Source organism: Bombina bombina, chromosome 2 (genome assembly GCF_027579735.1).
Source record: "Bombina bombina isolate aBomBom1 chromosome 2, aBomBom1.pri, whole genome shotgun sequence".
Lineage (NCBI taxonomy): Eukaryota > Metazoa > Chordata > Amphibia > Anura > Bombinatoridae > Bombina > Bombina bombina.
This window is the reverse complement of record NC_069500.1, coordinates 715,658,021-715,674,058: the sequence shown is the minus strand read 5'-3', so window position 1 is coordinate 715,674,058 and position 16,038 is coordinate 715,658,021. Positions and strand designations below refer to the sequence as shown.

Below are 16,038 nucleotides of genomic sequence, written 5' to 3'. Positions count from 1 at the left end.
GATCCACTCAGCCTTTCATCTTTCCAAAGTCGATAAAATGAGCAGCACCTTGAGACCTTTACTGGTGATTAGCCGCACTTTACAAGTACCCAATACATACAAACATACATACATACATGTCTCAGTCTATTACTGTCTGTGAGTGCATATCTCTGTCTATTACTGCCTGTGTGTGCATGTCTGTCTATTGCTGCCTATGTGTATACTTGAAAAATAAACAGCTATTACAGTTCTTTATCAAATTATTTATGTGCAAAAAATGTCATAGACTTTAATAGTGAATTTTGTTTAAAAAAAAAAATTGTTAGAACTTATTATAGAATATAGAATAATTGTAATAGACCCCTAAATATGTTACAAATACACCCAGTGACATATTGAAATCCTTTAGAAAATCTTACCTGATTACTTTTTTGCAAAGTTCAACTTTAAAGTCTATTGGATGTTTTGTAGATAAATTTTGGTAAAGAATTTAAAGGGATTGATATGCGTTAAACAAATAAATATGCATAGCTATGAGAAAAGTATAAATATAATGGCAATTAGTAATAATAATATATTTGGAAAAAACATTGTGGTAGAAAAAGGACATATTTAAAGGGATAGAAAAGTCAAAATTAAACTTTCATAATTCAGGATACACCAAAAAATGTTAAGACACTTCTGTTATTCTTGTTCTCTTGGTATCCATTGTTGAAAAGCATATGTACATATCCTTAGCAGCAACAATACACTACTAGGAACTAACTAGTGGTTGGCCGCAACACACATTTGTCTCTTGTCATTTGCTCACCAGATGTGTTCAGCTAGGTTCCAGTAGTGCACTGCTTCTTTGGAGCTGACCTCTAAATGACAGAGTGACATGCAAGGTCTAGGAGGGGGACTTTAGAATCTGAGAGGGGGGCGCATTTTGGAATTTTGCCCTGGGAGACAGATTCTCTAGAAACGGCCCTGATTACAGGTTCCAGTTTATCAGCCGGGAATACTTGGGGAATGGAGCTTTGTGAGCAACCTAGTTTTTAGTGTTGTAATTCACGTATTCTTGTGTTGCAGTTTTAATCCACTTTCATGTATATGTGAATTCAAGTGGGGCTCTGCGATTTATTAATTTAATTTATCACATCCCATTACCCTTACTGGTCTTTAGATATTTACTGTTAGTAATATTTTAATGAATTCTAATAAAGAGTATAATTTTTATTAATAATTATAGAAGATAGTGCCCCTAAGCTGCTTTCCATATTTTCTCTTTTCTCTATTGCTTTTGTTGTTTATTATGACTTTACACAGCAGGCAGGGTAGCACCTAATAGAGATTACATATTTAATGGTTCTCTGTTAGTTTCTTCATCTGATACATACACAGTGCCAGTTAGTATTACAATGTAATGTATGCTTAAGAGCCAGCCTGTTTCTGCATCACTATATGGCAGCTGTTTTGCAAGGGCACTAAATGTAACACTATGACCTGCCATGTAGTGCTCCAGATGCCTAGTTATCTCTTCAATACAGAAAAAATGTGAACAACGCAAATTTGATAATAGAAGTAAATCGGAAACGTTTATAAAATTATATGCTCTGTCTGAATCACAAAATAACATTTTTGGGTTTCATATCCCTTGAAACTTAGAATTTTTTTTATTTATTTTTCCTTCCTAATATAGGGAGAGTCCACGGCTTCATTCCTTACTGTTGGGAAATACAACACCTGGCCACCAGGAGGAGACACCCCAACCAAAGGCTTAAATATTCCTCCCACTTCCTCATTACCCCAGTCATTCTTTGCCTTTCATCACGTTAGGAGGTGGCAGAGAAGTGTCAGAAGATTCGGAGAGTCCTGAAAAAGGGTATTTGCCCTTCATGATGGGACTGGAGTTTTAAGTAGTCATGTCAACCTCTCAATGAGAGTATTGATGAAAGTTAGAGTCTAGAGATGCAGGGAAAGTTTTTCTGCGAAACCATCCAGACTACTGCTAACAGCTCCTAAGCAATCAGTGTTGACGAGTTTCACTGCTTGCTTTCTCTCACTCAAGTCCATGTCAGGTGTGCTGCTATAAGACTGTCGCACTTGAGAGGCTGTGTTCTGTTCCACAGCATGGAACCTGGAGGTAAGATTGTTTAAATTTTTACACATACAACGCTATAACAGGGTCACAGTGTGGCTCCTTTATAACTTGACAGGATCTAGGGTTAATATCCTCTGAAGGGGGTTTATTGAACAGTTGGGGTTAATTAATCAGTGTATTAATTATTTACATGCTGCTTTGTGTGATTTTTTTTTCCCTGGGCTGACAGACTGTGTTTTTGGCTGGAATAAACAGGTTTCACTTTTAAGTTTTACTTTAGTTTTTGAAAGTGTTGCACAGCTCCTATTACTTGCTGTACTTGTAATAACAGGGGAAGTACTGTCTTGCACTCCATGTGACTGGGTGTGGTCTATGTTCATTTCCTCCATTCTGGCTGAGACTTGAACCTGAGGGGAGCGTTTCCTCTGTTAACTGTCTGGGTCTAGGAGGTGGTGAGTGTCCCAGTCATTGGGAGTATAAAGGTGCAGTTTTCTATAATAAAAAACGTTTTTATTTGTGTCCTTCTGTGGGTATTACCTGAGCTATGGAGGACTCTGTCATGTTAGAAGGTACTCCTTCTGTACTAAATCATACCTGTTTATATTGTGAGGAGGCCGTGGTTTTCCCACCCACTCAATTATGTTCCACATGCCTTTACACCGTTATAGTCTAAGAAGGGAGACAAGCCTGCTAAGGCTCTTAGTCCCTCTGAGCCGTCTACCTCTCAGGACTTGGCGTCCCATGAGATTACTACCTCTGCTACATTATCCACTCCACATGCAGTTCCCCATAGCTCATCTAATCCTCCATCCAGAGGGGGCCTTCTTGCCAACTTTGCAGCGCAGTTACAAATGGCAGTGTCTGCGGCCCTCAGTGCATTACCTCGCTCTAACAAACGCAAGAGAAAGGTTAAAAATAGCTCTCCTAACCCGGAGTCATCTAAATATTTATCGAATTTAGCTATTATGTCCCAGTTATCCGATGATGAGTTAAAGGGACAGTATACTGAAAAATAGTTTTTCGCTTAATGTGTTTACAATTGCTTTCTTTACCAACTGCAGAGAAAAAAAATGTATGAAAAATAGCTTTTTATGTTTTTGTGTGTATATTAAAGCTCTGATTTTGTGTTTTGAAGCCACAACCTAATAAAATGGGTTGAGCTTGTAGATATAATCAGATCTCATTACTGTATCACATTGTGTATATATACCTGCTTCTTTATCTTATATCTGTCCATAAAACTATCACCAGTACTTGGAGAGAACAATGGAAAATCAACATTGTATTACCTTATCTCTGCTATATCCCACTGGGAGTATAATTTCTTCTGCTGGCTGTGTTTACAAAGCTTATCTATAGCTGGGACCTGCGGCCACAAACTTTCAGCATAGGTGGGGATACCACATGCTAAATCAACTATTTCAAATGCCAATATAAGGGTAAAGGAGCTACTTGTAAACAATTTAATACACTCCAGCAGGTAAAGTGGATCATTGGGAACAAATTAAAGGGGAGAACATTTTTGAGTAAACTGTCCCTTTAACCTCTGTAGCTTCAGAGGATGAACTCTCTGGGTCGCAGTCCTTAGCGTCTAAGCCTCCTGCTGCAGAGGAACCGTCCTTTAGATTTAAAATTGAGCACTTGCGTTTTTTATCAAAGGAGGTTCTGTCTATGTTAGAGGTTCCAGATGCCGCACTGCCTGAAGAACCTATGATACCTAAATTAGACAGAGTTTACGAAGACAAGAAAGTTCCTTTGACTTTTCCTGTGCCGGTTAAGATGGTGAACATTATTAAGAATGAATGGGAAAGAATTGGTTCTTTCTTTTCCCCCTCATCTACTTTTAAAAAGTTGTTCCCGCTCCCGGACTCTCAACTGGATTTGTGGGGCTCTATTCCTAAGGTGGATGGTGCTATCTCTACGCTTGCTAAACGTACAACTATACTTCTTGAGGATAGTTCTTCGTTCAGAGAGTCGATGGAAAATGGAAACCTTTCTGAGAAAGATGTTTCAACATAAGGATTTTTGTTTCAACCGGCGGCTGCAGTTTCCGCGGTTGCCGGAGTGGCTACCTACTGGTGTGACTCTTTGTCGGAACTCATTGAGGTGGAGTCTTTCCTCGAGGATATTCAAGACAGGATTAAAGCTCTGAGAATTGCCAATTCTTTTATCTGTGATGCGAACATGCAAATTATTTGCCTAAATGCAAAGGCCTCTGGATTTGCGGTCCTAGCCCGCCGGGTGCTCTGGTTGAAGTCTTGGTCTGCGGATATGACTTCTAAGTCCAGACTCCTTTCTCTTCCCTTCAAGGGAAAGATTTTATTTGGTCCAGGCCTGGACTCCATTATTTCTACGGTTACCGGAGGCAAGGGTGCCTTCCTATCGCAAGATAAGAACAATAACTCTAAGGGACGACAATCTTCTCATTTTCGTTCCTTTCGTTCTGACAAATCCCAATGACAACAATTATCCTTCAAGCCCGAGCAACCCGAGTACTTGGAAGCCGAGTCAGTCCTGGAATAAATCCAAGCAGAATAGGAAGCCCGCTGAAAACAAATCGGCATGAAGGGGCGGCCCCTGATCCGGGATCGGATCGTGTAGGGGGCAGAATGTCTCTTTTCCGATGCCTGGTTCAAGGACGTACAGGATCCGTGGGTCCTGGAGGTGGTATCTCAGGGATACAAGATAGGATTCAAATCTCATCCACAAAGGGGTAGATATCTTTTCTCGATCTGTCTACCAGACCAGAAAAGAGGCATGCCTTTCTAGGGTGCGTTCGGGATCTATCCTCCTTAGGAGTTGTTGTCCCGGTGCCTTTCGAAGAAAGAGGTTTGGGTTTTTATTCAAACCTTTTCGTGGTCCCAAAGAAGGAGGGAACTTTCCACCCAATTCTGGACCTAAAGTGCTTAAGCAAATTTTTCAGTGTCCATTCCTTCAAGATGGAGATAAGGTTCATCCTTCCTTTAATTCAGGAAGGCCAGTTTATGACCACTATACATCCAAAGGACGCTTATCTTCATGTTATGGTTCAATCCACAGGGAACATTTTCAGTTCCTGAGGTTTGCATTCCTGAACCAGCACTTCCAGTTCATTGCCCTTCCGTTTGGCCTAGCTACTGCTCCAAGAATCTTTACAAGAACTCATGCTATTGCAGTATTCCCATACTTGGACGATATTCTGGTGCAAGCACCATCCTTTCATCTTGCAGAAGAATTCTCTGAGTCCCTTCTTACTCTTCGATCACATCGATGGAAGATAAACTTGGAAAAGAGTTCTCTTATCCCAAGTACCAGGGTGGAATTCCTGGGTATTATAATAGACTCCATATCCATGAGGATATTTCTAAAAGACCAGAGACGTTGCAAGCTAACTTCTGCATGTCTTGCCCTCCGGACCTCTTTGAGTCCCTCTGTGGTTTAGTGTATAGAGGTGATTGGTCTCATGGTGTCCTGCATGGACATCATTCCTTTTGCCAGGTTCTGTCTCAGACCTTTACAACTGTGCATGCTGAGGCAGTGGAACGGCGATCATTCAGATCTGTCTCAACAGATTGTATTAGACAGAATCACTCTCTTGGTGGCTCTGTCCAGATCATCTGTCCCAAGGGACATGCTTCTTAAGACCATCCTGGGAGATTGTGACTATGGACGCAAGCCTATTCGGATGGGGAGCTGTTTGGGGTGCCAGGAAGGCAAAGGGGTTGTGGACTCAATTTTCAATCAATATTTTGGAATTACTGCAATCTTCAAGGCCATGAAGGCTTGGCCACTTCTGGGTTCATCCCAGTTTATCAGATTACAATCAGACAATATAACCTCTGTGGCTTACATCAACCATCAGGGGGGAACGAGAAGTTCCCATGGCGATGAAAGAAGTATCTCAGATTCTGGAGTGGGCAGAGGCCCACAGCTGTTCTCTGTCAGTGATCCCCATTCCGGGTGTGGACAACTGGGAGGCAGGTTTTCTCAGCAGACAATCCTTCCATCCAGGGGAATGGTCTCTCCATCCTGAAGTGTTTGCAGAGATATTCAGCAAGTGGTGGACGGCGGAGATAGATCTCATGGCGTCCTGTCTCAATACCAAGCTACCCAGGTACAGGTCGAGGTCAAGGGATCCCCAAGCGTATTTAGTAGATGCACTAGCAGTGCCCTGGAGGTTCAAACTTATATATCTTTTTCCTCCATTACCGCTTCTTCCTCAAGTGGTGACCCGCATCAAGCAGGAGCGGGTATCAGTAATCCTGATTGTTCCATCGTGGCCGTGAAGGACGTGGTTTGCAGATCTAGTGGGGATGTCCTCATCTCCTTCGTGGGAGTTACCTTGTCGCAGAGACCTGCTGTCCATTTGTTCATCAAAATCTAGATTCTCTGAGACTGACTGCGTGGGGATTGAACGCTTAGTCTTAGCCAAGAAAAGGTTTCTCTGAGAGTGTCATTGATGCTCTTATTCAAGCTCGTAAACCAGTTACTCAGTGTATCTATCACAAGCTGTGGAAGACCTACTTATTCTGTTGTAAAGAGCGTGGTTTTTTTCTGGCACAGAGTTAAGGTTGCCAGGATCTTATCTTTTCTCCAGCATGGGCTGGAGAAGGGCTTTTCTGCTAGATCCCTGAGGTGACAGATTTCGGCCCTGTCGGTTTTATTGCACATGAGACTGGCTATGTGTCCCCTGGAGCTTGGGTATAGTTTTCTCAACAGTAAGGAATGAAGCCGTGGACTCTCCCTATCTTAGGAAGGAAATCAAAATTTATGCTTACCAGATAAATTAATTTTCCTTCCAGATAGGGAGAGTCCACGGCCCCCGCACATTTTTTCTTGTCAATGGGCGATCCCCTATTATTTATTTTATTCTTCTGGCACCATTTATACCCTAATGTTTCTCCTACTTTTCCTTGTTCCCTCAGCAGAAGGACTGGGGTAATAAGAAAGTGGGAGGGATATTTAAGCCTTTGGCTGGGGTGTCTTTGCCTCCTCCTGGTGGCCAGGTGTTGTATTTCCCAACAGTAAGGAATGAAGCCATGGACTTTCCCTATCCAGAAGGAAAGGAATTTATCTGGTAAGCATAAATTATCTTTTTAGCAAAAGCTGCTTACTGCAAATGTTATGATTGTTACCACTATCGTTTAGGGGTTAATACTATAATTAGTTATACAGCAAAATGTATTTGTTTTTTACATAACAGATGGTGTGCAAATGTTTATTCTATGTGTTTTTTTTTTTTTTTTTAGGTGAAACCTGGACCAATCAAGAAATCTAATTCAGGACAAAGAGACTTTGTCTACTGTTGCAATTGTGCCAGGAGAGGCCACTGTGGTTATGTGAGTTTAAGTACAACATACTATTATTGTTATTATTCTTAGCATCATTTAATTACAGAACCTCAACATATTCTGCAGTGCTAATACAAACATAAGTGCTTTATGCCATGGTAGATTTACACACATATTCATCTACAAAATGATGAATGGATAGAGAGTACTTCCTGTGGTCACCATCTTACTTCCTGTTGTCACCATCTGATGTAGGTCACCTTGCAAAAAGGGGGGGGGGTTGTACAGGCCAGGGTTGGTGGGCTCACATATATCCAGAAGGAAATAAATATATAAACTAGAAATGTAGGTAAGCTCAGGAGTAGCAATCCAATACTGTGAGCTAGCTGAACACATTGGCATATGTGTGCAGCCACCGTCAGCTATCTCACAGCAGTGCATTGCTGCTCCTGAGCCTACCTATGTTTACTTTTCATCAAAGAATACCAAGAGAGTGACATAAATTTCATACTCAAAGTAAATTGTAAAATTGTTTAAAGCTGTATGCTCTATCTGAATTATAAACGTTTAACTTTGACTTTAATGTTCCTTTAAAGTCAAACAATATATAATATACAGTATACAGCAAATACAATCAAGAAGCCATAGAAACAATAAAATAGAATAGATGATAACATTATGTAGTATACAGTGGGGAAAAAAAGTATTTAGTCAGCCACCAATTGTGCAAGTTCTCCCACTTAAGAAGATGAGAGAGGCCTGTAATTTTCATCATAGGTATACCTCAACTATGAGAGACAAAATATGAAAACAAATCCAGACAATCACATTGTCTGATTTGGAAAGAATTTATTTGCAAATTATGGTGGAAAATAAGTATTTGGTCACCTACAAACAAGCAAGATTTCTGGCTCTCACATACCTGTATCTTCTTCTTTAAGAGGCTCCTCTGTCCTCCACTCATTACCTGTATTAATGGCACCTGTTTGAACTTATCAGTATAAAAGACACCTGTCCACAACCTCAAACAGTCACTCTCCATACTCCACTATGGTGAAGACCAAAGAGCTGTCGAAGGACACCAGAAACAAAATTGTAGACCTGCACCAGGCTGGGAAGACTGAATCTGCAATAGGCAAGCAGCTTGGTGTGAAGAAATCAACTGTGGGAGCAATAATTAGAAAATGGAAGACATACAAGACCACTGATAATCTCCCTCGATCTGGGGCTCCACGCAAGATCTCACCCCGTGGGGTCAAAATGATCACAAGAACGGTGAGCAAACATCCTAGAACCACACGGGGGGGACCTAGTGAATGACCTGCAGAGAGCTGGACCAACGTAACAAAGGCTACCATCAGTAACACACTACGCTGCCAGGGACTCAGATCCTGCAGTGTCAGACGTGTCCCCCTGCTTAAGCCACTACATGTCCGGGCTTGTCTGAAGTATGATAGAGAGCATTTGGATGATCCAGAAGCGGATTGGGAGAATGTCATATGGTCAGATGAAACCAAAGTAGAACTGTTTGGTAGAAACACAACTTGTCGTTTTTGGAGGAGAGAGAACACCATACCTACTGTGAAGCATGGGGGTGGCAACATCATGCTTTGGAGCTGTTTCTCTGCAAAGGGAACAGGACAACTGATCCGTGTACATGAAAGAATGAATGGGGCCATGTATCGTGAGATTTTGAGTACAAACCTCATTCCATCAGCAAGGGCATTGAAGATGAAATGTGGCTGGGTCTTTCAGCATGACAATGATCCCAAACACGCCGCCCGGGCAACAAAGGAGTGGCTTCGTAAGAAGCATTTCAAGGTCCTGGAGTGGCCTAGCCAGTCTCCAGATCTCAACCCCATAGAAAACCTTTGGAGGGAGTTGAAAGTACGTGTTGCCCAGCGACAGCCCCAAAACATCACTGCTCTAGAGGAGATATGCATGCAGGAATGGGCCAACATACCAGCAACAGTGTGTGACAACCTTGTGAAGACTTACAGAAAACGTTTGACCTCTGTCATTGCCAACAAAGGATATATAACAAAGTATTGAGATGAACTTTTGATATTGACCAAATACTTATTTTCCACCATAATTTGCAAATAAATTCTTTCCAAATCAGACAATGTGATTGTCTGGATTTGTTTCCACATTTTGTCTCTCATAGTTGAGGTATACCTATGATGAAAATTACAGGCCTCTCTCATCTTCTTAAGTGGGAGAACTTGCACAATTGGTGGCTGACTAAATACTTTTTTTCCCCACTGTAGGTAATTTATGTCACTGGCATGTTTTAGCATAATTATTAGCAAATAAAAACAGCATATTTCCAGTTATGTATATAGTAGCCATAGCTGTTAGTTCTAGAGAATTGGTATTATTTTTAGAATAACAACAAACAAATCTGCTAAGGGTATATTTGTTATTATATAAGATAAAGAAATTATACATAGATAGTAATAGTGTACCTCACAACATTATCTGGGTAATACCAAGAGCTGGTATCCCTGTGGATCACTACCAGTATTTGGAGTCTTGACCATGGGTAGAGTCAGTTAGGCCAGTTCCCAGTCTCACTTTGCAAAACCATAATAATTACATTTAAAAGAGACGTGAAACCCCAAATCTTTCTTTCTTGATTCAGATAGACAATACAATTTTATACAACATTCCAATTTACTTCTATTATTTTATTTGCTTCATTCTTCAGATATCCTTTCTTGAAGAAGTAGCAAATTAGATAATAGAAGTAAATTAGAAAGGTGTTTAAAAATGCATGTTCTTTCTAAACCATGAAAGAAAAAAATTGGGTTTCATGTCCCTTTAAAGGGACACTCAGGTTTTATTACATTTTCATGATTCAGATAGAGCATGTAATTTTAAACAACTTTCCAATTTACTTCCAGTAAAAAAAATGTGCACAGTCTTTTATATTTACACTTTTTGAGTCACCAGCTCCTACTCAGCATGTGCAAGAATTCCCAGACTATACGTATAAGCATTTGTAATTGGCTGATTGCTATCACATGGTACAGGGGGAGTGGAAATATACATAACTGAAATGTGTTAGAAAATAGTCTACTACTCATTTGAAATTCAGAGTAAATGCTATTGCATTGTCTTGTTATCTTGCATTTGTTAATTATGCAAATCTACTGTGTTTACTGGTCCTTTAAGGGAGAGCAGTGAGTGAAACAGTCGGACAGAGCTCCCAACCCATTATAATCTCGTAAAATGCAAGACAGTTGGGAACTTCGTAATCGTGTCAATATCAGTTTAAAATCAAAAGATTATAATATAAAATGTATTTTATAATCTGTCATATAATAAGAAAATATTTTCAACTTTTAATGCAAAATAAATATTATTTATAGTAGAAAAATTTCATAAATATGTACATAGGCGAGCTGTTCCAAACAGTATAACAAGCCTGCTGCAATAGCATAATTTCTATCTGTCCCTTTTATTCCCAACATATGTACAAAATATTGCAGAAAGCATTAGCTATCGTTTTTTTCTGTTTCTGATTGTTTTCTTTTTTTAAATCATGTTTACAATCGTTGTGCAATTTGTACAAGAACATATTGAATTTATATGGCTTTTATGGGAGCGTAGTTGAAAGAAAGTTGGTGCCAAGTGCTCTGCATTGTGGGGTCAAAACAAATTTTATTGAAAATATGAAATGAACAAAATTGTGGGTGAAAGTAAAAAAGCTGTACAGAGTATTACAATATTTAAGCTAAGTCTGACAAAGTATTACTCTTAGACCTATAGCCCCAGTGTGAGCGTGTTTTCTTTCAGTTTTGTGTTTTTGGCTGATAACATAACAATCCCTCACAAATATCTCAGCTACTATAGTAGATAGAGAAATAAAAATAAATTATTTCAATAACACAATAGTTACATGGTCTTATCAAAAGCAAACAGAGGCAGAGCTCTGATGATGGAATATCTTAAATCACAAGACTACATTCTAAACCTGAAAATACTTTCCGATCCATGTAAGATTAGCTTTTTTTGAGAGTAGAATTCCTTATGTAGCAAGCAAAAGTTTCTCTGAAGATTACAGAAGTTTTAAGAAAATTATTTACACTATCACAGAACATTTTATGAGATGAGAATAGATAAGTACTTAGTAATTCCCATAGTTTGGTGGGCATAATTCCAGTCACATGATGGCATATAAGAAATGTATGTGATATTTTCTGAAGCCTTGAAAAGATTCAAAAATCTTACTCAGAATATGATCATTTGAAGTAACATGACTACTGACAAGGCTAATAGCATATATAGTGGAAAGGAAAAAAGTCTGGATGGGTAACATTTTCAGAAAATATTGGGAAGTTATTTTATGAAAATTATGAATGTGTAATGGGCAAGACAACCGAAGATGATGATAAAAGTAAAAAATAAAAAAAGTTTTCATAGAGATATCCAGCACGCAGAATCTCTACTGATAGCACCTGGAGCATCATGGGATAATATTGCAAGAGCGTGCAGCCTAGTGCTTTTTTGGCAGCTGAGCCTTTATGCATAATTTAAAGGGACATGAAACCCAAAGTTTTTATTTCATGATTCAGATAGAGAATACAATTTCAAACAACTTTTCAATTTACTTCTATTATTTAAAGGGACAGTCTAGGCCAAAATAAACTTTCATGATTCAGATAGAGCATGTAATTTTAAACAATTTTCCAGTTTACTTTTATCACCAATTTTGCTTTGTTCTCTTGGTATTCTTAGTTGAAAGCTTAACCTAGGAGGTTCATATGCTAATTTCTTAGACCTTGAAGCCCACCTCTTTTCAGATTGCATTTTAACAGTTTTTCACCACTAGAGGGTGTTAGTTCGCGTATTTCATATAGATAACACTGTGCTTGTGCACGTGAAGTTATCTGGGAGCAGGCACTGATTGGCTAGACTGCAAGTCTGTCAAAAGAACTGAAAAAAGGGGCAGTTTGCAGAGGCTTAGATACAAGATAATCACAGAGGTTAAAAGTATATTATTATAACTGTGTTGGTTATGCAAAACTGGGGAATGGGTAATAAATGGATTATCTATCTTTTAAAACAATAACAATTCTGGTGTAGACTGTCCCTTTAATTTGCTTCTTTCTCTTGTTATCCTTTGCTGAAATGTTTATCGAGGCAAGTTCATGTGCAGCAGAGAACCTAGGTTCTAGCTGTTGATTGGTGGCTGCATATATAAACTGATTGTCATTGGCTCACCCATGTGTTTAGTTAGAAACCAGTAGTGCATTGCTGCTCCTTCAACAAATGATACAAAGAGAATAAAACAGATTAGATAATAGAAGTAAATTAGAAAATTGTTTAAAATGATATTCTCTATCTGAATCATGAAAGAAAATGTTTGGGTTTCGTGTCCCTTTAAGTTATCAGTTATAACTGTTCACATTTTTACAAAACCATGTAAAAAATTATAACCTGCAATTATAATATGAACTTGTGGCTTAGAAATGATGGCTGAACATAACCTATGAGTATCCATGGGTTCCATAACAGTGGTTTTATTGTCACTTGCAAGTTGTTTTTCAGTAAAAGATAAATATTGATGCAGTGGTCAGTAAAGTGATTTTGCTTTAGTCAAATACACTATTAAACCAATGGTTACATTTGGATTTATATCTGTAAAGGCATCAGAAATAGTCTTTTTAGCAAGAATTAGGCTTAATTGAATTACAATTACCCTGTTATAATTTTTTTAGCACTGGTGTTAGTGGAATTATTTCTCTCTGCCAAGCACCTATCCATGCATAATTTTATTTAGAGAACTAATACACACATACAGCACTCTTAGGAACGAACTACCAGCTCAGCAACTTGTTAGCTTGTTCTGTGGTGATTTACCACCGGGGTGCAGCTTCTTTTTAGCCTAGTAATGCTTTTCACAGAGTGGAACTTTCCTGTAGTGTATCTGTCTGATCCGAAATACCAGGTAATTCCACTCTGAACAAGGAACACGGCAACCACCAGACAATTATTTAGAGATCAGACTGTCAAAGTGTAACTGGAAGACATACAATGAAATGTTATTTCTACAAATTTATTTTACCTGATCTATATTCCGTAGCCACATGCACCCAAGGCTAAATGCTGTGTTGTTTCGGTTTCAAGCTGCCATGGTCAATAAAAAAATATTCCACTCCCTCACCTTCATCCCTGTTTCTTTTTAATCCTCCCAACCGAGCAAGTTCTACTTAACCCTAAGCATCCGCATGCACAAAGACCAATTTTAAAGCCCTTCCATCCAGCCACATATAAAGCATTGTTAACCCATTCTATGCAGTTAGTCACATATAGTCCTATCTGTAGTTAACCTCTTTTAGGTATCCTTATATGCAGATTTATCCATCCACTACAAATTGTTAGTAATATATTTATTGTTTAATTTAATTTGACTGCTGGTGGACTTGTCTTTTGCCTCCCTTTATGGATCTACAATATACTCCTATTCCATAACCTCTGCTGATATTTTTCAGTATTGGTTTGGATGTGTGCTGCTTGTTTGCTAGCGTATGAGTGTCTATTGGTAAATATCTTTTTATTAACATTTAGAAACTCATTTAGCTATGTTTTGGGCACTTTTTATAGTTATTTATATATTTGCTAATATATATGGCCCCGGGACTGTTCCTATTCACTATTCCCTTACTCTTTTTCTGTGCATCAGCTTTTTTGTCGAGCTTAGTGTTTCACGAGTCTGCCTCTGGTTTACTGGCCTTCAGGGTTGCGCACGTCGGATTAATGCTCGTCAGGTTAGCGCGTGTCTGGTTAACATCTGGTTAACGCACGTCCCTTTAGTCTTTCTATAGTTTACCCATGCGTATATTTACTCCGGTCAGGCTAGCGCACGTTCGCTTAGTTATGCACACTACATGTTTTGGCGCACAAAATTAGTAGTTTTTTCACGCGCTCAGAAAAGCCTTTTCTGTCCTCTGATTTAATTTTCATTTCTCCTGCTTTGTCTTGCAGTTCATCTTAGCGCACATTGTACCTGTGACTCTATTTTGTAAAAGCTACTTAGAAAGGGGGTAAGTGGGGCTGCATTCCTCAAGTGCTTTTTATGGGGGTTTTACTGTTTAGTGCATTACTTTGCCATATGCTATAATTAAGCAGCTGGATTGTGTCCCTAAATCTATCCATGAAACTGAGTGTCCTGGACACATTTCTGCCATTATTAGGTGTTCTTATTGTAAGAGAGCTGAAGTGCCTTCAACTCATTTATGTGGCTCATATTTAGATTTGTTAATGCAATCAGACCAATCTAATGCTGTTTTTCTGGGTACTAATGCAGCTCCAGTTTGTTCATTACAGGATATTGCTGATGTAGTATCTCCTACCATGACATTTATTTTATCAAGGCTGCAGTTTCTGAAGCGTTGGCTGCTCTCCCACCTTCAAACAAGCTTAAAGGTTCAGTTCAGATTTTACCTTCTACAAGTACTATGTGTCCTGGGACAAGGGATACTGTTTTGTCTTCAGATGGTGAAGTTTGCTCTGGGGATGAGAATTCTTCATCTGATGTTGAACCTGATATTTCCTCTTTTTTTTTTAAAGTTAAACATATTCGTTTATTTCTAAAGGAGGTCTTAATTACTTTAGGGGTTAAAGATCCTAAAGTTTCTGATGAAAAGCCTTGTAATCATTTCAATTCCGTTTTTAAGACTGTTGTTAATATCCCTGACGTTTTCCCTGTACCTGATGCTGTCTCTGCCATGATTTCTAGGGAATGGTCTAAGCCAGGCAATTCTTTTACTCCTTCTGTAAGGTTTAAAAAAAATTATATCATCCCACTTTAATGCCTCTGAAAATAAGAAGCTTAAAACTAACTGGATCTCAAAAATTGTCTGTGCCCCCTAAAATAACTATAGTAGAGGTGTAGCTATACTCTTTAATAAGACTTTTCAATGTCACATAGAAAACACGGTAATCGACCAAGGGAGAAGGTTTGTATTTGTGAAACTTAAATGGCAAGGGAATTGGTATACTTTGTGCAACGTCTATGGACCGAACCAAGATAATTATGAAACTATTGGCCAACCACTTAAAACATATGCTGCTCTCATTTCTGGTTAAATAAGCATGATAAAGATACTCTGGGTTCTAAGGAGGCCTTCCTGCTGTCTTTGGACGCAGAGGAGGCCTTCGACAGAGTGGATTGGGAGCATCTGTTTACCACCATGGGAAAGATGGGAATAATTGGTCACTTTACATTATTCATTAAAAACATTTATTCTATGCCAGTAGCATACTTGTTGGTCAATAATCCTTACACTTACCCAGTGCACCTTCAGAGGGGCACTCGTCAAGGCTGTCCCCTATCCCCGCTCTTATTTGACATAGTCTTAGAACCCCTAGCTGTATATCTCCGTAAGATCTTTCCAGGAATTGCTTTATACTCTCATAACCTACAATTAGCCATTTATGCCAATGGCATGCTCCTATTTATTTCAGAACCGAGATGCTATGAACCCCAAATTTTGGAGGAGTTTTCGGGATATAAAATAAATATTTCTAGATCAGAGATTCTATGGCTACACAGGAAACCTGGAGAACCTCAATCCCCTTACCCATTCCGAACAGTTAAACAATAGTTAGCTTACCTGGGCATACATGTTTCGGCTAAGCCATATAAACGGTATGAATATAACATAATCCAACAAATTAAAGCCGATTTAACCA

At 39.0% G+C, this 16,038-nt stretch overlaps 1 protein-coding gene across 3 annotated transcripts in view; it reads left to right on the top strand.

Moving 5' to 3' along the window:
- Positions 1-16,038, top strand: part of ZCCHC7 (zinc finger CCHC-type containing 7) — a 644,222-nt gene that overhangs the window by 584,680 nt on the left and 43,504 nt on the right. For all 3 annotated transcript variants that reach the window (XM_053702726.1, XM_053702727.1, XM_053702724.1), the window contains exon 7: positions 7,294-7,383. In XM_053702726.1, coding sequence (XP_053558701.1) covers positions 7,294-7,383 — 90 coding nt within the window. The remainder of the gene's footprint in view (positions 1-7,293; positions 7,384-16,038) is intronic.